This window comes from Aythya marila (assembly GCF_965140915.1).
Source record: "Aythya marila genome assembly, chromosome: 8".
NCBI lineage: Eukaryota > Metazoa > Chordata > Aves > Anseriformes > Anatidae > Aythya > Aythya marila.
Window position 1 is genome coordinate 25,063,284 of NC_139049.1, and position 24,270 is coordinate 25,087,553.

Consider the following 24,270-nt stretch of genomic DNA (forward strand, 5'->3'; position numbering starts at 1 on the left):
TCTAGCCTTAAAAATCTACAAAAAGACATCAATACTGAGAAAAAAAAAAATAATAAAAATCTCTCCCTGCCTCCAGTTCAGTGCACAGGCTGCATTATGCATTAACACCCTCTTGAAAAAGTTGCAGAGTCTCTGTCAAAAACGAGACAAGCCACTAGAAAACATGATGAAGTTTGTCATAGCTGTGCTGGGTCTGAGGAGGGCAATTTCCCACTGGCACTGGCACAGCTGCAGAAGAAGATGTGCTGGTGACAAGGAAAGAGGCACGGCTTTATCTATCTGTGCCTGTAGGTGCTGCGATCCTGTGCCCAGATACTCGCTCTGCTGCACTCGAACACTTCCATTGGTCTTCCTGCACTAGAAAGGGGGAAAACCCTTCAGTGGGTTTCCCTGGGCTGATTCTCCTTGTTACACTTTTCTTGGCCCCTTCAATGGACAGTGTTACCCACAGTTTCCTGCTCGGGTGGTTGTCCACCAAGCAGCCCCAGCAACCACAGACCTTTACCAAAGGACACACATGCACACATCCTTCCGCCTTTCTTTCCTCACCGGCCCTGAGCTGCCTTTGGAAAATTCTGTGCCTCAAATTTGCAGGCATTTCTCTCTTCATTTATTAACCTTGCAGCTAAAACAAGTTCCTCCATATATAGCACAACTAGCAAAGCCTCATTCTCAGCAGCTCAGGTCTTCTATCTCCCACCTGCCTCCCAACATAGTTCTTCCTGCAAGCCCTCCACAACACTCCAAGTTCATCCTTTAGCCTCTCAGTACAGCATCCTCCTGATACCTTCTCCTCGCCCAACATCCCCAGCTCCTTTTCTCACTACTCCATTCCAGACCAACAGCCTATATCCCTACCCTTTTGCCCTCCTTGCAGTATGACTACGTCCCATTCATACTCACTAGCCTTGCCTTGTAAAACCCTCAGTTCCCCCCTTCATCCCTTCATTTCTTAATCAATCTCAAGTTTGGCAGCTGGCTACCTATGAAGTTACTATGGAAAACTTTCAAAAATAAATGAAAAAGAGACCTCTGTAGCCCCTTGGTATTCCAGCAAAGGAAGGTGACATCCTTCCATCCTTCAGGAAACAAGTAAAAAAAAAAGGGAGAGGTAGAAGCAAAAAAAATAATAATAATAGTAACAGAAGAAACCAAGTACAGAAGAAATTTCAGTGACACAGAAAGGACAAAATTCACATCAAAGATGAGCTAGGACGTAATCAGGCAGAAGGACCTCCAAACGAAGACAGCTCATGCAATGCATTTACAGTTGAAAGGCAGAGGCGGATGGGATGGTAGTCCAGGCAGTGAGGGCAAGCATTTTTTAAGATGAATGAAATGTTCTGAAAGAGAAAAGTACCAACACAGACTGTGTTTATAATAGATCACATCTTTTTTTTTTTTTTTTTCCAATAGGCAGGAAACTACAACAGGAGGAAGGAAGATTAAGATTCACAGCTCTGAAAACAACTGAGACGATGAATTTAAGAAACCTTTGCCATACACAGTCTCTCATTTCCAAGCCTCTGGTGCAGGGAAGGCAAGGTCTTCATCTCTGAAAGGGTTTTGTGAGCTATAAGCACAAAAACACAGAATAAACATCAGTTTTAGATGTATTTAACAGGAAGGTTATAGCAAGATTTTTTCCCTTCCCTCTTTTGGAAAGAAGCATACAACACTTGTTTGCCTCAATTCACAGCCAAGTTGGATTGGGAGCTTGAAATCACCCTGCTTTTCTAATTGAAAACAGGTGATGAGGCTACAAAGAATCAGAGTTCACCAGAGTATCCATGAAAAGTCTACCTTTTCCTACCTTTTGTTCAGCCTTACTCCTATTTAAAGGACTTATATTTTTGTACCTCAAGACCCTTTAAAAGCTAAAATAGTTTTCACAACCTATGCTTCTTTTTTGGTAGGGAAACAATTGATGTTTGTTGTTTTACATCGTTATCACTGATGATTTGTAGGCCTATAAAGATAGTAAATAAAATGACATTCATGACATCCCCTACCCCAAACTTATTTTACACTTTTCTCCCCTAGACCTTTAGACTGACTTGCATATGACAGCACTTCATTTGTATTCCAGCCAAACACAATGCTATCTAGTGTCACACCAGGTAAAACAAAGTTAGACAAATTCAGAAAACACAGAAAAATATAGGCAGTTTGGATTTTTAACCAGCATGCAATATGTCCAACGGCAATGACTTCAAGGTTGAAAAGATGCCACTTTATTAACAGAGCACTTACATTTGTATATGTCACGGCTGCTGTAGAAACGACTACAAATGCAGCCAGGCATCAGAAAGCGTTCAGCAGAGCATTTTCTGACAGAGGGGACTTGACCGATCCAGACAGGCAGTTTCACTGGGTCCTACATTTCTTCTGGGAAAGTTTAGAGTGTTACAATGAATTTCTATGTAGATGAGTAGAGAGGAGTAAGTCTGTTCAACTTGTAAAAACACTTGAAAAGGATGTATGCATGAACTGTGCTTCCACATTCTCCGTGATTTATATAGATTTATATGGGCAGAGAGGAAGAAGGGATAGAAAAGCTGAAGGGAGCTCAAACCAGAAGCATGCGCCACTGTGTTCAGGGTCCAAATACCTGGCATTTGCAGAGCAATATCTGATCTGTGAATAGGACATTATTTAGTGATTAAAATGGCTACCTACAAATGGTAGTTATAGACTAGTGAATTAGTAACCACAGCTGGTGAAATGAAATACAGAAGCTTACGGCTTTGGGAATAGCAATAATTCAACATTTTTTAAAATCCTGTATTTGCTTCCTCCTCCCCTCACAAAATAAATTCTGCATCAGGTATTTATCATCCATAGTCATTATAGGTTCATGTAGTGACACCACCACCACACAACGAAAGCTCATGGTGTCCTTCATTACCACAAGCAATGAGAGCCCACCATAATGTTGAGGGACAGTTCTTCTCCCCTCCCAGGGCACCCAGGTGTAACACAAACACCATAGATGGACCACTGTCTCCCAGACCATTTGCTGCAGTCAAACCTGCCTCACTTTTGGTTCACTGACAGCTGCCTCTCCAGAGAGTGATATTTTAACGGCGTGTGTTCTTTTTGGCCTGTTAGCTCCCAGCCTCAGCAAAACAGCTGTGCAACTTTGGCTGGAATCCAGAATTAACATAAGTCATTTTTTAACCTCTTGATACAAAGGCATTTTACGTGGCTCCCTGGTAGAACCTCTGTGCATAAGAGCCTGCTATTAAAATAAGCCACCACATGCAAACCAAAGATGGTCTGAGACAGCTTTTCTGGAGGTGGTTGGTCACAGCCTGGTCCTGTGTGGCATCTGGACAGTACCAAAGGCAAGCTAATTATTGTCATCACTACAGAACCAAACCCATCACAGCACAGCACTGAACATAGCCATGATTTGGAGAACCCCTCGGTGCCTTATAACACTGTTCAAGCTTTAGTTCTTACTGTTTTATTGTCCAAACTTTCTCCTCATGTAAACGCAAACACATCTTTCTTATATGAAGGTTTTGAATCTCCATCAGGAGCCACAGGTATCATTTGCTTCCTGTCCTGGCTTGTGGTGCCACAGCAACTCATAAAACCATGGAGCAAATGAGAAGAGCACAGCATTCTGCCTGCAGCAGGGCTACGAACCTGACCTTTTTTAGAGCTTGTCCATGACTGACAAATGAAAGCCACTAATGTTAAGCCACTTCTTGTTGCCCCACAGCAGCCATCCAACTTTCAAGAGCTCAAGAACAGTTGTGTCTGAACATTTCACTCGTAATCCATTGAGACCAAGTCTGTCTACTTTCTCCAACTTTCCAGCTCTCAAATGAAGGTATAATTGCTCTCTACAAACCCCGCTTCCCTTGAAGAACTAGGACATTTCTACTTAAGAGGTTAAATAAGGACTTGGATACAGATTTGTAAATGTTGACTTATGTAACATGTCAAGCAAATGTTTGTTGCATGCATCAGTTGTCTGACGGATATGTGTGCTGTGCCACTTGCAGAGAGGTTATTAGCAAGAATTTGGCAACATGGCATAGGCTGTTTGTCTTTAATTGCAGGGTCTTGCAAAGCATACGCAGATATTTGTTTGCAACTGCGTCAGTGAATGGTTATTCGGAGAGGAGCAACCCCGCCTGCGCTCCCCTCTGCATTCCCCACTGCAGCCATCAGCAAACAAAGTCTGAAAAACTACCTACATTTGAGCCTGCATGCTTGAGAGGCCCCCAGATATTTGCATTGATTTGGTTACTGCAAGAGCTACACTGGTAATCTCATAACCGAGTTGCAGTCGGCCTTAATTTTTCCTCATTCAGAGAGGACTGAGTGAGAAATCAGCAGTTTACTTTTGGCTCCAATTCAAAGCAGCGCGCTCCACGAGGCAGCGACCATCCGCTCCATCAATGCGAGCAGAGCACTTACAGCAGCCAGGTCCTGGTCCAGGACCGGGGTTGCTAAGCAATATGGAAATACAAATAATAAACGAATAGCAGCCACCTGCAAAAGATTACATGCTGAATTGTACCTTACCACGAAAGCTTATGTTTCAGACTTCATCTCATTTGGATTCAAATTTGCTGAAATTAAATTTTAAAAGATGGAATGATTATTGTACAGAATGTTTTGAGATATGTAAACACTTTCTGTTCTATTACTGTGAATCACTTTAGAGTTTGTTTTTTTCTTTAAGGCATTTAGAGCATGCAGCTCTGTGGAATACAATGGCTGCTTTGCTTATTACAGCACAGACTTGAAACTGCTTAAATACATTTTTCTGTCAGCATGTATTTGCGATTCCCATAGTTATTTAAAAGGTGACTGTTATTCCATGTTCAAATGTGTTGTTAGCATGATTGATGTCAAAACAGTGTTTGCACTCCACATCAGAGAAGATTAAAAGCTGCTCATAAGAAATCCTCTTCACAATGCACAGCAATGTAAACACACCATACTAGGAAATCTCAGAAAAGAAACTTCCCCTCAAGGCCACCTCGGATTTGCTCAATCCGTCAGTCGCTGCCACGTGTCCCTTGGGAAGGCAGCCTCCTTCCCGGCACGCTTGGTCTGTAACCCGCTGGCTGTAATGGCGCTGAGCGCAGCCCCGCGCTGAGGGCTGGCCTTCAGGCAGGGCTCACTCAATGAGAGGAGGACTGGGAAATGCAGAAAGGCCTTCAGCTTTCGGAGTACATTGCATCCTTGGGCTTTGACCCAGGCAGTTAAAAAGGAATTAAGTGCTGTTACTTGAAAGTGTGCTACCCTAGCGCCCATGGACAAGCACCCAGAAGCAGAGGCCCAGGCAGAAGGGAAGATGCCCTGGTCTCCTCTCAGAGATATAGACCAGTCCTCTGGTGGAGCCATGGAGCCACAGCAGTGCACTGGCCGCACAGAAAGAAAGGGCTAGAGCCAGTGGCTGTGGTGGGATGACACCAGTTCCCAGCTGGAAACCAGAGCAGCCATTTCAGTTGCAAATTACTACAACCTCATGAAATAACGTGCTGACAGGGTAAAATGGGAAAATCCCACAAACAAGACTAGTTTGGGGTCATTCCGGTCTCAAGTGAAATTGTGGGAAATGGAATTCTTCACAGGCTCCATTTCTGCTTTTTTTCTTTTCCATGGTATGCTGATAAAACAACTCACTCTGACCCCGGGCATCCATCTCACCTCCGGCAGCACACAGGCTCCTGTTCTCACCATGTGTCAGGATCCACAGAAACCCTACATGTGCACATCTTCACAGCCAAACCCTGAAGCAGTTTGACTTTCCTCAGCTTGTAGAGAAGTAGTTTAAGCTTGCATTTGCTATGGACCAAAAGCTCTCACACACAAACAGTTACACAAAGCTATAATTTGTAAACTGAAGCGATTTAATTGCAAATTTCAAACTTCATCACCAGAAGATTATCCTGTCTAGGGAAAAACATTGTATTCAACCTTTCTACCAGGGCAGTCTTACCCTGTAAGAAAAGGTACCTTACAGAAAAGGTACCTTTTTGCTCCCCCCCCCCTTTCTTCTCTCACTCTCTACCTTTTTTTTTTTTTTTTTTTTTTTTTTCCCCTCTGCTGGTAGGCCTGGCTCAAAGGCAGGAGGTTGGCTTTACAGGAAAGACAGGTAAAGCTGTGTACAAACCTTGAAGTGGCAACTTCTGTGGAAGCATGTATGCTCTGTATTCTGGAGAAATGAAGCAAGACAAGGTGGTGCTGAGGCAGCAGAATAAATTATGCTAATCCGAACTACAAGGGAGGTACCATGTTGCACAGCCAGATGTGACTCTTAGTATTTATATTTTTATGAATGCACTCTCTGTACATTGGTTCCTTAGGAGATTTCACTCTGCATTATCACTTAAGCTCACAATCACCCCACGCTTTGAGATTAATCTCCACAATAAACACCATGCTGACAAACAGAACTGGGGACATCAGGGAGAAACACGGATATATTTTTTTTTTTCAGAGATATTTTTTCAGATATTTTTATATATTTTTCAGAGATATTAGAAATAAATGTGTAAATAAAAATAATGGCAAAATTCATCCTGGTGTTGCAACAGGAAAATTTTATGTTTGTAGTAGCCCAATAAAACATACCGATCAAAATATCAGTGGCTAAAATATCCAGGCTTCAGTTTGCAAAGCTACCCAAGAGTGGCTATGAAACTCAGTTCCCATTAAAATAATCTTACAGATGGCTTTCCAGATCTCAGTCTCAAGCTTGCATTGACATATATTTTCTAAAAGCCTTTGGATAGTCTCCTGATAAAAGGCATACAGTGTTATTTGACTTTCAGAGCACGGGACCCAGGATTATATCTTCAGTACTAATTTCTGACATAAGGTGTGACACTGAACCATTAACCAGCTCCCTATTTCTAAGCATTATCAGTCAGTTATTGCTTAGAAAAGTATTTAATCTATTGGGACAACCTGAATCTCCATTAAATGTTTACAAATAGTTTTAGAATAGGTTAAAATCTACATAAAAGGCACAGGTAGTTTTCATATGAGCACTAGTTAAGCATACACCCTTGGCATGAGGAAGAGGGAGCATGCTAGAAACATCTACTAATGGCACCACACTAAAGGCCTGCAATGATGCATATAACAGACGGAAAGAGAAGATCCCTCAAGATGACTTTCAAGAATGGAATAATGGAGGTGTGATTAAGTTTGACAATCTAAATACAAGTTCCTACAGACTGATAGGGAGTCTGGTATACAGCACAAACCCAAAGGAAGGATAACAATCTCAATAGAGTCATCGATTACCACTAAATTAAAAGTCCTCAGCATGACAAAGCCATGAAAAGAGCAGGAGATATTTCTAGAGAAAAGTATTTCTAGAGTGATAATGTCCCTGTATAAAGCACTATTACCACCTCAGATAAAATTCAGCACAAAGCACCACTGATCAAGTAAGAGACAAGTACAGAAGAAACTAAGATAAGCAGATGGATCAGTGATCATATCTTCCAAGTAAAATTTAAACGGCAGTTCAGTCTAGTTAAGGTAGAGTGGATGTGACTTCTCATAATCTCTTACAAAGACAAAAGACAAGACAAAAAAACAAACACACAAACAAACAAACAAAAAACACACTATGACAAGGTAGCAACATTTCCTCAGGAACAAAATCAAACTGAAAATAGGGTTAAAAAACAAGTCCTGAAGAATTATGTTCTAAGCTTATCTACCATTACATGGAGAAAGAGCAAAACAGGAACCTAAATTCAATAAAACCTTGGCAATTGACAGCTCTCTAGGTTTTGGGATAACCTATTTTAGCACAGCCAAACAGCTTCACTGTAAGAATTCATGGCGGAACAGACATTCTTGGAAAAGAGTACTATACTTCCCACTGCCAAAATGAACAAGCTGAGCTTATATTTTATAAATGTTTCCTTTCCATAACAGACTGTAATATTTACATTAATTCACCCTAAATGTCATCATTTTATTCCTCCATTAGGCTAAGCCTTCCAAATTAAATTGAATAATCTGATACAGAAATACAGTTGCCTTTGATGTGACCTGAAGTGATGCAATCCAGACTACAGCTGGAATCGTTACTTCACTGTTTATTCCCTCTCCCAAGGGAAAAACAAATATACATTACGATGTATGGATTCGTGATTTGTTAAGGTACTTTTACTCTAAAAAAATGAATCCTTCTCTGGATTTCATTGTATTAACACACTTTGTATCCATAACACTCGAGACAACATTCACATTTTCTACCATCATCTTTAATACAGAAAATTCATTTGTATCCTTCCACAGGCAAAAGAACTCTAGATGAATTTTAGGACACAAGAAAGAGTTTGGCACATAGCTTACAGCCCTGGGAGACAGTCAGGGATTCGCAACAACAGGACTTTTTGTCCCGAGCTCAGACTCCACTAACCAGTGCCGAGGGATTCATGGTTCTGCAAGGATGTAGGTCATGCCAGAGGGGACACACAGAGTCCTGCAGGAGCCTGGAGGCAATTAAAAGCAGTGATGCAGCTGAGCATCACCACAGGCAGTGAGAAGGAACTTCCCCTGAGATGGGAAATTGCAGTCAAGATCCATCTATTCATCCTCCGTGTCTCTGACAAGAAAGGATGACTTGGTTATAAAGCCTTTCAGATGTAATGAGTTACTACTAGCAAAATTCTCAAAAGATGTCATGGGTTACTGAAATGGTGCTAAAGTATTTAATAAAGAGAAAACCCTGCAATAACAAATATGAATTCCTCTAATCATGCTTTTTAGACTGTATCCGGTTCTTCCAGTTATTCCATTTGGGGACTCTGACAGTACAAATAGATAACTCTCATATGCAGAGTACAGGCAATACCAGAAAAGAGTTTGATTGTTAGCTAGCAACAAAAGATCCCAAAGTTCTGCAGAACTGTCTAAATAGCCAAGATGTACAAAATTTATTGGAAGATTCTGAAAGAGGGAAAAATAAAATCAGCCAAAGATGACCTATTTTTGGTTTCATAAACAGATGGGATCAAGTTAGCATTTCCCTTCCAGTTGTCATGGGTTAGAGACCAGGGAGCAAACAGATACAGCTGCTCAGGTCCCAGTTATCAGCAGAGAAAAACAACTGCAGGTACATTCCTTGTTGAAGGAGAAGAAAATGCTAGGTAGCTTTACTGAGGAAAGAGCTTGAGGAACTTCTGACATGGCAATGGCTAGAGAGAAGCCCATCCAGAAGTGCAAGTACCAGACTCTATAGTCTGTATATCATTAAAAAAATACACTTGACCACCATTAACTTTCATATTAAACATATAAGGAGAGTCTTAAATGCTACAGACAGTGCAATGGTAGATAACACACCACAGAAGTACTGGAGATCCAAATGCAACCTGATTCAGAAAGATCCCAGAATTGTCTCAGCACTATTGTCACCTCTGGGGCAACCAGCTCACACTGTCACCTGCAGAGGTTGGCAGGGCACAGCAGCTCTCCTCTTGACTAGCAGCATTGCCCTTTTCTCCCTAGCAAAGCAGTGGCACTAGCTGAGCTGCCGTAGGTAGTGGATGAGCTGGAACCCACCAAGGTTCAGACTATGATGAGACAGCAAATTCCCTCCTGAAAGAGAATGAAAAACTGGCAACATCTTGCACCACAAAGGTGAAATCTTTTGGGTACAGGTTCTACCTGACCTCCAGAAGAGGAGATAGGATCAGTCAGGTAAGCAGTGACCATGACAGCAACTTCTGCACCACCCATAACCCTGCAAAACATCACCAAGTCCTTGCCCAGAGTGGTTAATACCACAGCACTGGGGTGGGATCATACGAGAATCAACTGGTTTCCACGCTCAGCATTTCAACACGCACTGGAACTGCTCAGATCTTATCCCTCCCATCATTAAGCTTCTCATTAGTTAAAACCTACACAGCCCCTCCCGGGTCACGTGGAAAATGGCCACCCTTCAGTCACCCCCAGCACGGGAGGAAGCCCACATTAGGCAGAACATTACAAGTCTTTTTTTTTTTCTTGAGTTCATCAGGTGTGGGTCATCATTTGAACTTCACTGGCCCCGTGATGCTGTCTTGTCCATTCTTCATAAATGACACCTGGATGATCCAGTATGTGAGCTTTGATTTGGCAGAGGCATTCATTTCAAAATCAGGAGGAATCACAAAAATATTAATAGGCATTTAAAAGCGAAACATTAATTATTTTTCAAAAGGTGCAGTATGCAAGTTCCCTGATGCCTTTACAATAGCATTAATCTAAAAAACAAACAAACAAACAAACAAACAAACAAAAAACACATAACATTTACAAGTTACTAAATTAACAGGGAATCTTTAGAGAGATGATGAAGGAAATTTAGAAGAAGCCTGTTTGATACTATTCAAAATTCTCAAATGAAGGAAGGGACTTCTTAAGGAAGGATTAATTAAAAGTTGTTTTTTTTTTTTTTTTTTTTCTTTACATTGATAGAATTTGTGTTTACATATTTAAGTCTGTTTTGACCTTCAGAAATCTAGCAAATAATTTTTTTTTATTAAACTATCTTAGTGGAGGAATTTAGCAGTTCCTCATCTTGTCCCTGAAGTTAACTAAGGATATGATATGTTTAGCAGGCACAATCAAAAAAAGTATGTGCAAGCCCTACCTAAAGCAACCTTTAAATTATCAAAGTAGACATAGCAAGGGTTGAGGCAAACTCTTCACCTGGCAGGTCCAATTCCTGTATGGTGGTTTGGCTGGAGACTCCAGAATGACACAATTCCAGTAAATGACTATGTCTCTAACGATACCCTCCCTTCCTTCTGAACACAAATAACACCATAATGAAAATGACTTTTCATCTTTCAGTTCGTAGGTATCACCAAAAGAAATAAAACTCCAAACCCCTCTGCTAAAGACAGAATAAAATTAAATGACAGTAAGATGACTGCAGCCTACCATCTTTTTGCTTTATCATTTCACTGTCCTCTTTTGTATGAAACACAGGTCACCTGTTGCTCTTTTCAGCTCGGTCCCACACTGTCACCCCCCTGCCTGGCTCAGCAGAACTCTCTTTTTCTCCCTATAGAGACAAATTAAGTGTGCCCCAAATTATAACTTGTGCATATAACATTCTAAAACAAAGTGTCATGTATCCTAAAACATGAGATAGTACAGATCAATTAAACCCAATACTGTATTTAAGAGACTATCAACAATTTCTCTATAGACAGTACTTCCATGAAACTAAAATGAATTTGGGTAGGCATAAAGGAAAAATATTACAAAAATGAGCTGTCACCTAGGAGACCTGTAGTGGTGGAAGAGTAGAAGACGCTGTTTATTATGAAGAATTTAATGAGACAGAGTAATACTGAGTCAAGAGAATATTAAGACAGGCAAATCAAGAACCAGGAACTGGAAGCTAAGCCAGAAAAACTTGCACAGGAATAAGGCAGAAGTTGAGCAGTGAGATAGCTACCCACTGGAATAAACTACTAAAGGAAAAGATGGATTTTACACTTAAATGTGTTTTCAAGGCTGCAGTCCAGCTAATATTTCTCTTCAAAGGAGCAACTGAGGCTTTCCAGTGGGGGACCGCGCTATCTCATTGAATGACCCACCAGCAGACACCACAGCCTGCCTTTCCATCCATCTTCACACCTGTAGCTCAACAGCTGAGGTGACATTTCCCAACTGTCCTTAGATCACAGGATCCTAAAATAGCTCTTTCTTTCTGAGATCAACAGGTTGGCTGCTTTTCATACAGTAAATGGAAAAAGCAAGTCCCAGGAGGCAGTTTAAAGTCATAAATCAGTATAATCTGTCAAAGTGCCTAACTCTTTCCATTGCTCAGACTATGGAAATGATAACCCAAGCTCACAGGCAGTGCTATTAGGTGGGAAACCTCCAGGCCACTGGAGAACTTGTTTTGAGGACTGAACACTTGGGAAATACTACTAAAAGATCTATTTACAGGAAATTCTATCTCACCACTTTGAGACCACCATAAAAGAGTAAAATTTTCTTTTCTGCAATCTCTGCTTTAGCACAGCAAGAAGAAAAAAAATAAAATGCTGCTGTGTGAAGTCCCTGAACTGCAAAGTCTGTGTACGGTGACAGGAAGAGCTGCAGATCTCCTAAGGAAACACTCTAGCTCTGTGTCACTTATCTCCAGGAATAACAAGCAGGTATTTCACTTCAGAACCCTGCTGACAGCTTGCAAGGTGTGAATTGTGAAATGGTTCTGTCCCTTACAGCAAGCACATAAGACCATCTCCCACTCGCAAAAGAAACAAGCAGAAAAAGAAGAACAGGAAAACAGATAGGGCTGGCCAACACCAGAAAAATGATCAATTTGTGGATTTACATGGCGCAGAGTTATACAGAATAGCGGCATATTATATCTGTAAACATACAGCTGTAACTGCATGAGAGAGAGGTCCCTGGCTGGAGAAGAAAGCGCTGATTACTCTACTTGTTAAAGGTTAAATTCCTGGCACGTATGAGTGATTGGACTTTTTTAATTAATAAAACTTCTCACTGATTGAAACCTTAAATGCCAGTCAATCTGCTTGAAATTTTGCTATTTGGTTACTCACTTCATCTAAAAAAGCATGTATTAATTCTCTGCGGGAAGGTGAAAAGGCATACGTGACTCCTCCATGACCTGCTCCTAGGCAGCCTGCACCACCAGCCATGGTCCTCCTCCTCATTTGTCTGCTGCTGAGTGGATCTCAGTTTCCCTTTAAATTTAGGAAAGCCACAGAATTGCACATATTTACCAATAAGCAACCTTTCCCCTTAGGGGAATATACCCTATGAACAGCCATCCCGCTATGTTGTCCTGCCTTGTTCTAGCACGGAGGGTGATCCCTTGCACTGAGCTACACAGCAGAGGAGATGTTGTGACATCACATTCACTCCTGCTTACTGCCAGATTTCTACATCCTCAAATGCTTATTCCTGTATGGATATACAGTGAAATGTAGAACTTACATGAATGTACATTGGTCCTGGAACGATGAAAGTGTCCTTGCAACTACAAAGTAACTAGCAAGTGTCAAAGCATACCGATGTAAAAATGTAAAATCCCACTTTCAGGAGTATTTTTTAGTCATTTCATAACCTAAGACATTTTATAAAAATGGTAACATGGAACACAGTAACTCAGAAGTAGGCGCTTTGCTCCACCCACCTCCAATCCTGCTTATTTTGAGAATTATTATTTACCAAGCATTCCCATAAACCCTACAGAGGACTCCATATGGAAAGGGAAGAACACGGCACATCTGGATCACAGACTCAAAATGCCCAAATGGACAACTTTCAACTACCAGTGGGCTGACATTCCAAATTAAACATCGAGAAAAATGGATCCCATCAAACTTCTATCCTGCTAATACAAGAAAAACAGAAAACACATGGAAATACAATTTATTTTTAACTAAATTGCAGTTCAGTAAAATTATTTCTGTAAACATTTGGTAAGACTTTAGTATTTGACTGTAAAAGAAAGATTACGAAACTCTCCCATGTAAGGTTTTTCATTCATCTGAATCTCATGTGGAGGAGCCTGGTGCCAGCACGACGTGGTGCTATGAAGATGCTCCATCCTGCTATCCCAATACACCCTTTACATTCATTCTGATTGAACCAAAGGGTGTTCACAGCCAATTCTTCTGATAATCACCCCATCCCTGGAAGCCTACATCTTTCTCCACTCCAAAAGCATGAAACTGTAAGAGATGCATGAATATCAGCAAGCATAATTTCTTTTATTGTATTTCACAGGACTTTTAGCGATTATTATACTGCAACAAAAGCAAAGTCCCTTCCATTCTACCTCCTTTTGGTTGTTCAGCAAAATTTCTAGCCCAAAACATCGAAAATAAAAAACTAGTAGGAGTTTAGCTCCATTAAGGCTTTACTACCTGTAAACAAGGAATGTAAAGCTGCTGTTCTGCAAAACTTGGAGATCATTTACCTCCTTAGTAGGAGGAAGTTTATTCCTTTCCTCCCAGACTCACTTTCACTTCTGCTCTGACCCAGTCATAATGGAACTTCTGATGCCATAGGTGAGGTATTTCATGTTTACGATAAGCAACTGATGTCACAACCACGGGACTGTGATCTCACTCCAGGACTGAACAAGTGGGTATCTGACGCACAGAGTGAAAGTTATTGTTCAAACACAAACAGCAGAAATAATTGCAAAAGTAAAGCAAATGAACAGTCAAGTAAATTAATTCCTTTTTGAATTACTGTTCCTGTTTTAGAAGTCCAAATGACTCTCATTTCCTATTTAGAAAGCCTGAGGGGGTGAAAAAGTGTCCAAGATGGTGAAATTAAAAATTAGCTATTGAGCATGAAACATGCAATAATTGCACTTCATAGCATTTTTATTGCCTCAGTGTTGAATGAATCACTCTACAACCCCACACTGTTATGATGAAGAAAATGACACCAATAAAGTTGAAGCAATTGATGTTATGACTTCATCAATCCAAGACTAAAGGCATGCACATAATGACAAATATTTTTGAAGAAGACTGAGAAAATTACCACCTCATTTTGGAGAAGCAGAAATTTCATCTTTATGTCTTTCTGAAGATTAGCCATTTTCACACCAAAAGATGGAATATTGAAATAATCCTCAGCATTTCTCCAGATGACACAACCTTGCTTTCCCTTCCAGAAACCAGCCAAGATTTGGGTTTTCAAGAGTAATGAATGCAGCTAACAAACAGTAAGGCTACAGCTAATACAGCTGTCCTAATTCCAACATTTTCACTCCTTCCAGGTTTTGCATCAAGGTACTATTATTTTAGCAATGAACTGCACTCGGCTTTATTTTAAGAAAGTCTACAAACTCTGGAAGTGCGAAGCTGAATTATCTCTACAATTTCACTAAAACCAAATAAAGTTCAATTTATTGCTACTTAAAACTTCCAAGAGAACAATAATCTACACTTAAGACAACAAAGCAGCAGCGCAGCAATCTATCAGATAGAACATCAAAGGTGCAGTGCACAGAAGTTACCTCCCGCAGGGAGATCATGTCTTCTTTTCGCAGTCATGCTCAACAGCTACCCAAATGCAACCTCAAATTCCTTCCGCTGGTAGCTAAACTTCAACATGACTAAATAAATAAGAACATTAGTCTGGCTGTATTAAAAATAAATAAATAAAATAAAATAAAAATAATGACAATATAACCAAAGCACCACCTCCCCTTCTACCTCTTTGAAGCATCACTAAATCCAAACCTGTTCTGTAACAGCTGATCCTGATGATTTTTTTTTTCTCTCTTCCATAAATACTAGCTTTCTTTTCCTAATTGAGTGGCAAGGCATCTTGACTGAGGTATTAAAATCTCTGTTAGGATTGTTTCCTTTAATATAATAGCTCATTTCCCTTATAAAATCATTAATGGAAAATAAAGCCCTTTTTGTTAACTCTAATCTTGCTTCCTTACAAGAGCGCCAGAGGCTTTTTAGTATGGATCAGGTCATGAATATTACAAACTGCAGCAGCAATGTGTGGCAACAAAGGACGCAGATTATTCATACAATAGTGATACCTTCTTTCTGTGATGGAAAAAAAAAAAAAAAGACAAAAAATAAAAAAAAAGAAACAGTATCCATTGATCTGGACAAAAAGTCAGTTCCTCTTAAATCAGTGTTTTCCTGCTACTTACAAAATCCAGGTTTACTGTATGAATTAATAGCAGAGCACAAACCTTAAAATGATGAATCAGGAGTACTACAGGCTGTGATATGTCCTATTTCATTTTATGTCAAAAAGTCTGGCCTGTTTCACGTGAAGTACAGATATAAAGTTAGCAGGTACTATTCTTGCTTAATGTTTCCTAGTAGACTCATGGCAGATAAATTAGGAACAAACAAAGACTATGTACAGGCAGGCACAATTCCCAAAGAATGAAAGCACCAGCAAGAACAGTATTGGTCAGAAATGCAATATAAAACAGTGAAATGAAATCCACAGCTAATTTATCAATCAGTACTTCAATTCAGAAAAGCACACCCCCGTAAAATGTGTATTTTTCCTTGGGTAATGCTGGAACACATGACAACTGCAGCCTATTTGCCTACTGGAAACAGACACGTAGGGAAAGACTTCTACAGTCTTTATATGAGTTCACAGGGAGAGAAAAAATGAGCAATAAGTAAATTTAAGTGCGAAGATGTTATTCATACACACCTGCTACCCGTTAAAGAGCCCTCCACAAATTGCTTTACAACCAGCGAAAGCTTATTTCCAGAAATCCAAACATTTACTTCAAGTTAAAATACAATAAAGAGGTGTATTGCGTTTATGATGTCCTGTTCCCTTACTGTAACTTAGCAAAACTTCAGGTGATGCTCACATTAAATTTCAGTTGCCCGATCCAAAGGAATTAGCCCCACAACACTACACACTGTAGGGAAGTGAACCTTTCTGTCCTACCACAATACTCCAGTTCAACTCTGCCAAAAATTGCCTGCTGGACCTGGGGTGATAAATCGAACAAAGACTTCTAAGATACCTTCCTCAAAGACGACACTGACTTTCTTCAGCAATATGCAGGATTAACATCTAATGGGGCAAGTCTGTCAAGAAGAAACCTTGGAAAGATGATGTTGGCTTTACAGACAAATCTCCGAATTTGGGGGGCAGGCTGGAATCCTCACTCTAATTAAATTCTAATCTGCTTTTCCCAGGTTTTACAAAACGCTGTCTCAAATAGGCTTATCTCCTAAGAAGTGTGGCACGATCTTCTCATTAAAGATGTTACAATGAAACACATTAGTACTAAAGGCATAAAAGACTGAGGAAATTATGGACATTTTCCCCCCAAACTAGTGGATTTTCCTAATACCACTTTTTTAAAGAAACACAATGTTGTACAATTACAAGTCCGCTTGAAAAGTGGGAGCTTGATGTTTAAGTGTTTTTCCAATGTTATCTCCATTTTGTTCTTTAATTAATAAAAGGATGCATGCACTGACATTATAAACACTAATTTGCTATTTAGCATCCCAAATTAGGAAGCATAAACATTTATGCACTTCATTAAACACTACCTAAGAACACTTTGAGATTAACAGGAGACAAGCTAGGCTGTTAAAAGTAATTTCAGAGTAAGCATAAGCCACCGTAAGGACACTCCTCCTCTCCTCAACCCTCGCTACGAGTTCCCCCTGGCTCCATCCTGTTGGCACAAGCCCTTACGAAATGAACCTTGGAAATGGTGTGATCTGACAGCCTTGTGTAAAATCACAAGTGCCGGCTTAAGGGATGAGGCTGGAACGCAGGGCCACGGGCAGAGAAAGCGGGGCGTACTCTTTTGGCAGCATGACACACTTGGATCAGCTTAAGCCTATCACAAAATTGCACCTTAGAAAGCATGAAACAAATGCTTATGCCCTAAATTAAGACATCATTTAAGCACGTGGTGTGCAGGAATAGATGACGGGCTGCTTTCCCCACCTCTCCTGAAGCAGGCACTGCAGTTCCAGCATGCCACCTCCTCCCCTCAAGCCACTCCAGCCCTTGAAGGAACACTCGCTTTGCTCCCTTCCCATTATCTGCACACACAGGACATTGCAACAGGCTTAGCGTCAGGGTATGCCAGCACTAAAGGAAGACGATAACAAATGGCAAGTGTCTCAAAGCTACAGGAAGCAGATTGCAGTGGTAGAAAGAAACAAACGCTGATGTTTGAGAACAGACGAGCTAAAAGGTAGGTAGGTAATCACGCCTGTGTGTGGAAAATAAATGGAAGGTTAACTAAAATCACACATAACAAAACCTCAAGACTCATCAGAACAGGCCCTAAGTTATCTCTACAAATCTTCTTCTTAACATCCTGCATGAAACAAGAGTTAAGGCTATTTACTTTCAGTTACTGACAGTAAGATATAATTCAGACACAACAAATTATTCCTTATGTCTGTGTCGCATGTCTAACTTCAATGTTAAATGCTTTTTTTTTATTTCTAATTCAAGTTTATGCTAAAAGTATCTGTTGTTAAATTACAGATTCAAGGGGCAATGGTACTAGATTTTCTGGTATACATACTCTTGCCATAGTGTAGCAATCTTTAAATCTTTTAAAAATACAAATATTATTTCAAAAACAGTAACAAGGACATAGTTAAGAGCTTTGTACCATAACCAGAAATCTGAAAGGTGCCTTGGCGCCTGAAAAAGAACTGTTTTTAGATCTCTCTCTCTATATATATATATAAAATAAATTATCATGATTTTACAACTTATAGCTTTGGATGTTTTGCAATTATGACGGCAATAGTGATCTAACTACAAGATAGTAAGTGAAGAAGCAGCATTCTTTCTGTGTTTTTGACCAAATATATTGTTAGAGATTGAGACAAATATTTATAAAAACAAACGATTAAAATTTCAGTTCAGAAAAAACACTTTGTAAAATACAATAAAATCCTTTTCAATAGCAAAGTGGATTTTTACAGTTCTACCTTTTGAACAGATTTTTACTGCAGCCTAGATTCACTAACTCCAGTAAAACAAAATGTAGGCAAAATGGGTTTGTGTTTGCAGAATTACAACCTATATACAGAACTGCAGGTTACATACTGCATCTGATTGGAAAAAAACTCTGAAAATTCACTGTTTCATTGTGAGTGGACTTACAATCTATCTCACATTATTTAAAAGCAGATTACACTATAGTAAGGCTTTTAACAAAATTGCTCAAAAAATGAATCAGTTATAGAATGAGTAACGTTTCAGGGCAGCTTCTCCCATTAGCAAAAATGCCACACAAATTAAAAAAACAACACTTATGTAAAACACTAAGATTTTATTAAAAATCCAAAATTTATTGCAAATTGAACTTTGCACTTTCCCTCCTTTCTTCATTTTTACATGACTTATTGATATCCATGATTTTTTCACAGATGTACTTGTTGACTTTGGAGAGTCTCTGTGCAATTTCGGTTTCATCCACAGTTTCTTGTGCTATTCTATCATACAAACATTCTGGGGAGAAAAAAAAAAAGAAAAGAGACATTAGTCTATTTTTAGAAAAAAATATAGCCCTGTTTTGGGCTAACTACTCGAGAGACAACACTGAGTAAGCACTGTGTATATTTGTTGCAAGACAACTGCAGCATTCATTGATTCACTGGCTATTTTGTTAAAGAGAAAGATTTTTCACCAGGGTTAAATCTGTGGCATGACAAACTTTTAGTTATGCTGTGACTACATTAAGAAGCTTTCTATACAGAAACAATGCTATCTCCAACATTTTACAATTTCAGTGTTGCCTGCTTAACTCTTGTATTTGTCTATATCTCCACAGCAGATTTAGAATCTTCTCCCACATGAATGTTCTCACCAGACCTGTTGTTATTTACAGGTCCCTGTGAGTCACTTCTATCATCACACCTTTAAGACATTCAGTAAATGATAATGCTAACAAGACAAGCAATAACCAGTAGAAGGCATTTAGTGATCTATTATTGTTATTATTTAAATCTGTACAACATACATTAATGTCTGCATCTTTATTGCATGCCCTGTCCCTGGGCATACTTTGTACTCTGCTTTTATTAGTAGATTATTCAGTGCGAGAGCCATCTTCCCGCAGATTTGCACAATGCACTTTGCGGACTCAACTGTAATACAACAAGCAAGTAACAGCAATAACTGCAAAGCAATGAGGACAATGAGTAGAGACAACTCTGTTCCTCAGTGTCAGTAGTTTCGTGCCAAGACTCAGCACAGGTTACTGAAACTGATGCAACACACTCAAATCCTCAGAGACAGGCAGGTTTTGCTTTTTTGGTTTCATAACCAGAACAATGCATTTTGTTGTGTAGGCTACTAGTAATAAACAGCTTCTCACACTGATTAAACAAACTCTGTTCTGCTTTGCCTAGTAACCTATTCCAGTAGCCATTTATTGCTTCATATACAGAAAGCCACAGAGATTATCACTTAATTAACATAGTTTATAACGTTTCTAATGCATCACATTAAAAGTTATGAAAATTAAGTACTATGCGTGCTTCGTAGTTCATTTTGAAACCTCTCGGAAGTTTTATAAAGGCTGTTTTGTGTTAACAAGGTTTATAGCAGTGCTCATGCATCACACTTATAATTTCTTTATTACATACTATACAGTAGAGAGTTTTTAAAGAAGCTAGAGATATCAGACACATGAAGAGCTAATGTTATCACTCAGAAATCTATCTTAAATACATTATTCTGTGCCCACCAATGAGAACATCTAAAACAATGCGAATTTTATGTTGCAAGATATACACTGAATATAAAATAAAACCATTCACCATGCAGCCTGATAGCTGAAATGCTAATTATCACTAAACTATGATTTGAAATACGAAAATAAGAAATATGAAATAAGAAGAGGCATGTCACTGAGAGCCTGGAGATATCCAGCATGTCTGTAGGACATAAACTTGAATTTCATCAGTCTCAGGAATACTGCCAAAAGGTTGCAGCAGATACACCTAGTAAGGTGAACTTCCAGTAAAATAACTGTTACAGCCACAATGTCAAGCAAAGAATTACTTGACAGAACTTACACACCAGCTGTGATTCTTAAAGTCAGTACGACCCAGATAGATCCGTGAGTAAAGATTATCAAAGTTCTTTCTCTTCCATTTCTACGAGGGGCTGCAGAAATCATCATTTAGTAGTTACATAAAGATGCTCGCTCAGGGTCTCCGAAGAGTGATTCAGGGGTTCTGCTTTTGTCTTTTGATTGCAGAGAAGCGTAGAGATACCCCTTCTTATTTCTGACTTAACCAAAGATCCAAGTAGACCTCAAAGACTAACGAGGACCTAAACTTCTCCGTGCGATGCCTGACCAAGTCATTGCCCAACTAGCTTCCTCACATTTCACCATTTGTCCACTTGCTACTCTTTTTTTTTTTCTTCTTTATTTCTCCATAACATTATAACTTTGCATTTGATTACTTGCAGCTTTCCAGTAGACACTGCTGACATGATGACCTGCTAACATTAACACAAATGAAAAGGACACAACGATGTGGGAAATCATGTTTGTACACTGCCCAGTACCGCTGATACAGGAATTCTGTCTGTTGCCACCTAAAAGTACTGGCCATGCAGTTTAACTGGCTCGTGAGGAGAGTGTGCAGTCTTGAGTCCAACAAAAAAGGAGTCAAAGACAAGGTGAAAAAAAAAAAAAAAAAACACTGAAAAGAAGAACATGGAAAACCAGTGAGTAGAACAGTAGAATTCAAATGTGGGTTGAGGCAGGAAGCAGAAGTATGACAGAAAACAGAGAAAACTGAGGAGGTGGGGAAGAGCTGAATTGCTGGGGTGTGTAAAGGTAAGGAAGAGCACAAAGGGAAGGGCTCCATCTGCCTCTCACCATGTGCCTGCTGGAGTGCACTCCCAAACTCTCTGTAGTCAAAACAAGATGAGTTAGAAGAAAGCTAGCATTTAAACAGTGTAAGCAACACAGACTGGCCCTGACTGAAGTAAAAGAGAAAATTCTCACATAAGCAACCTTGCCAGCAGCACTGAGAAGCAACAGCCTCCAGCTGGGAAACTTGAAAGCTCTTTCCAATGAACAATCATCCCTTTTTACTGTGGGTTTGTAAGAGTGCATCTGTATACTGGGTGACCAATTCTCTTTTCCATTAGAAGCTGAGAAGGGTAGCCACAGCCACTGAGTGGATTCCTTACGCAGCCAGCACATCACTGCTTTACGTGTTTACCAATAGAGCCCAGCCAGAACTAGAAATTCAGTATGGAACAGCTTGCATTTCTATATTTATTCTTGAAACAGATTATTGGGGGAAAAAAAACAAACCTCTTGTATTCATTTCTTACAGAGTAAGAAAGACAACAGTAGGAAGATCAGCTCCCCACAACACAGACACATGCACAAACTCAAAGAGGAATTGTATTGCTTACTTCCAAAGCATGATACTTGCAAAGCAGATTAGAACTGCTCTTAAAAGAGTTCGTAGTTAAGAGCACATAGTGACTAAGAACAGGACATACAGAAAAACAAAGCTCAAGCAAATTGCAGAAGAAACTATAATAGGGAGACTTCTTTCAGCCCTACTGCAATTGAGCCTGGACACAAAACCTAAATCCAAATTAGGTATTTATTCCATGAGGAACTGACTCAGTTCTAACTTTAAAAGAAGCCTAAAATACCAAGAGAGACAGAAATGAATGTGAAACACAAGCATGATGATACAAAAGGACCGAAATTCACTATTCATTTTAAATACAGAAGGCCTGCTCTCTCTATGTACTACATGCATGGACTCAGGCTTGCAGTTACTAAAAGTGTCATTGCAATTTTTCCTGCCAGATAGGTCAGTGATTTACACTTCCTGTTCAAATTCTAATTCATGCGTAACATTTAATTTTTACTATTTATAGTTTCTCCACTTTAGAGTGTAAAGCTATTCTTTCTCAGCTCTGAAGGCATGCATATTTTTATAGTCGCAGCTATAATGACTTCTGTGCCTCACGTCAGAGTTACATTCTGGATGGAAGAATGTGCTAAAGCTACTCTCAGGATGGTTAAAAGCAATTACGTGCATTTAAAAGATCATAATGTTACAAACGTATTCCAAAACAACATGGTATTCTCCAAGCTCAGAGTCCTGTCCTGCAAGCGGTTCAGAGTGATGATCTAGAACCTTACTGAAGTCAATGTACAACTCTTCAACTGTGAAGGCCTGCACTGTGTGCAGCTATTGCAATTGGTCTGATTTTTCCTGGATAAGTATGCTCCTGACAATGCAATAGCAATTTTAATTACAGCTTTTAATCAGTTAATTTTACATGAGCTGAGATGAAGCATCTTTCAACTCAGTGATTAATGGTTAAACTCCAAAGCAGGAAGCAAAAGTTTTCAAATAACCTACCTCTGACAATGCTTAATTTGTGAGGTGAGAGAGGTGGCTTGGGAACGGCATCTTTCTTTTTTTTGGTTGCAACTCCTGTGACACTTCTGTTCTTGAGAACATCTGTTCCCCAAATCATAACCGCTAGATTTTTTGTATACTTTGAATCTCCTTGTGTTACTTGCAGCTGGTGCCATTTCTCCTCATCTACCCAAATTCCACTGCCAAGATGGACCTAGAAGGTAGTAATAATAACAACTTATCTATGGTATGTAGCACACAACAGTCTCCACGTGCTGTAGGAACATTAATATTAGGTACTATAACAACAGTAATTAGGGCTAAACAAATTCATTTAGCCTGATTCTGAAACTTCTCCAACTTTCTGGGTCAGGGATTTACTCCTCCTTTTTGTTCCCCCTCAGTTCTTCTTACTCTACCATTTTTATTACTATTAGTGTTTTTACCCCCCTCCCCTCCCCAAGCCTATCTCCTCAAAGACTGTTGTTAGAAAAGAGAACTAGAAGAAGGAAACTGTAAACACATCCAGTATTATTATAAAGATATGCACAGCATATAAACCAAGCAGTTGCACCAGCCTAGTGCAGGAGCAAGATAAAAAACATTTTCTTTAACATGAAAGCTTCTCTGTGGCTGAAAAGGACCCAAAGCATATTTTGGAGGCCGTAGAGAGGGAAATACTTCCTAAGCCATATCCTGTGCCTGTTGGCAAAATTCAGCCTGATTGTTTAAAGTAACTAGATGGGCAGGAGGGATTTTGAGAGCTCCAATTTCAGCATAAATCAAGAGACTTTGGAAGTTTTGTGGGACTCAAATTCTATCACAAAGTTCGCCTATCATGAACAGGTGAATACTGTTTTGTGGTAAAGGCAATGACCCACTGCTGCAACATCATAAATTTTCCATTACCCAGACAACAGGGAGCAGAGATATTTCATTACAGTAATAAAGCAGGATAATATGAGCACTGAAAAAGGCAGCATAAAGCCACTATAGTCTCCAAAAGGCAGCTAGGCAGCTGCTTGAGACTAGTTTCACTTATTATCCTTGTTCAGCATTGACTGTGCTGGGTTAACATCCATGGAACCACCCAGTATCTCTACCCCAAGCTTCCCAGTGCTCCGGACTTCAGCTGAATGCAGGATGAGAACTTGAGCCCTGTCCTTAGGCTGGCACTGAATACATTCAAGCTGATAAACCTCCTGATAACCAGGCCACTGTCAAGCAACAGCAAGGAAAATGATTCCACCAGTAATCAGCATGGATCTGATATAAGCACAGCCAGTAAGTCTGACTGGATCCAAATGCTGGCCCTGTGCAGAACCACAGATAACGTCTGTCCCTTACAAATCTGTGCTCCTAGGTCCTGGAG

General features: G+C 39.8%; 2 protein-coding genes across 5 annotated transcripts in view; both read right to left on the bottom strand.

Moving 5' to 3' along the window:
* AGBL4 (AGBL carboxypeptidase 4) overlaps nt 1-24,270 on the bottom strand; it is a gene marked incomplete at both ends in the record, with an annotated part of 937,634 nt that overhangs the window by 327,531 nt on the left and 585,833 nt on the right. The window lies entirely within an intron of this gene.
* Nucleotides 18,436-24,270, bottom strand: part of BEND5 (BEN domain containing 5) — a 31,375-nt gene continuing 25,540 nt past the window's right edge. The window contains exons 4-5 of one of the 4 annotated variants that reach the window (XM_082766602.1): nt 22,899-23,112; nt 18,436-18,993 (exon numbers count right to left, since the gene is read on the bottom strand). In XM_082766602.1, the coding sequence (XP_082622728.1) occupies nt 18,833-18,993; nt 22,899-23,112 (375 nt within the window). In that variant the 3' untranslated portion in view covers nt 18,436-18,832. The remainder of the gene's footprint in view (nt 18,994-22,898; nt 23,113-24,270) is intronic. The other 3 variants (XM_082766600.1, XM_082766601.1, XM_082766599.1) reach the window with 3 other exon arrangements.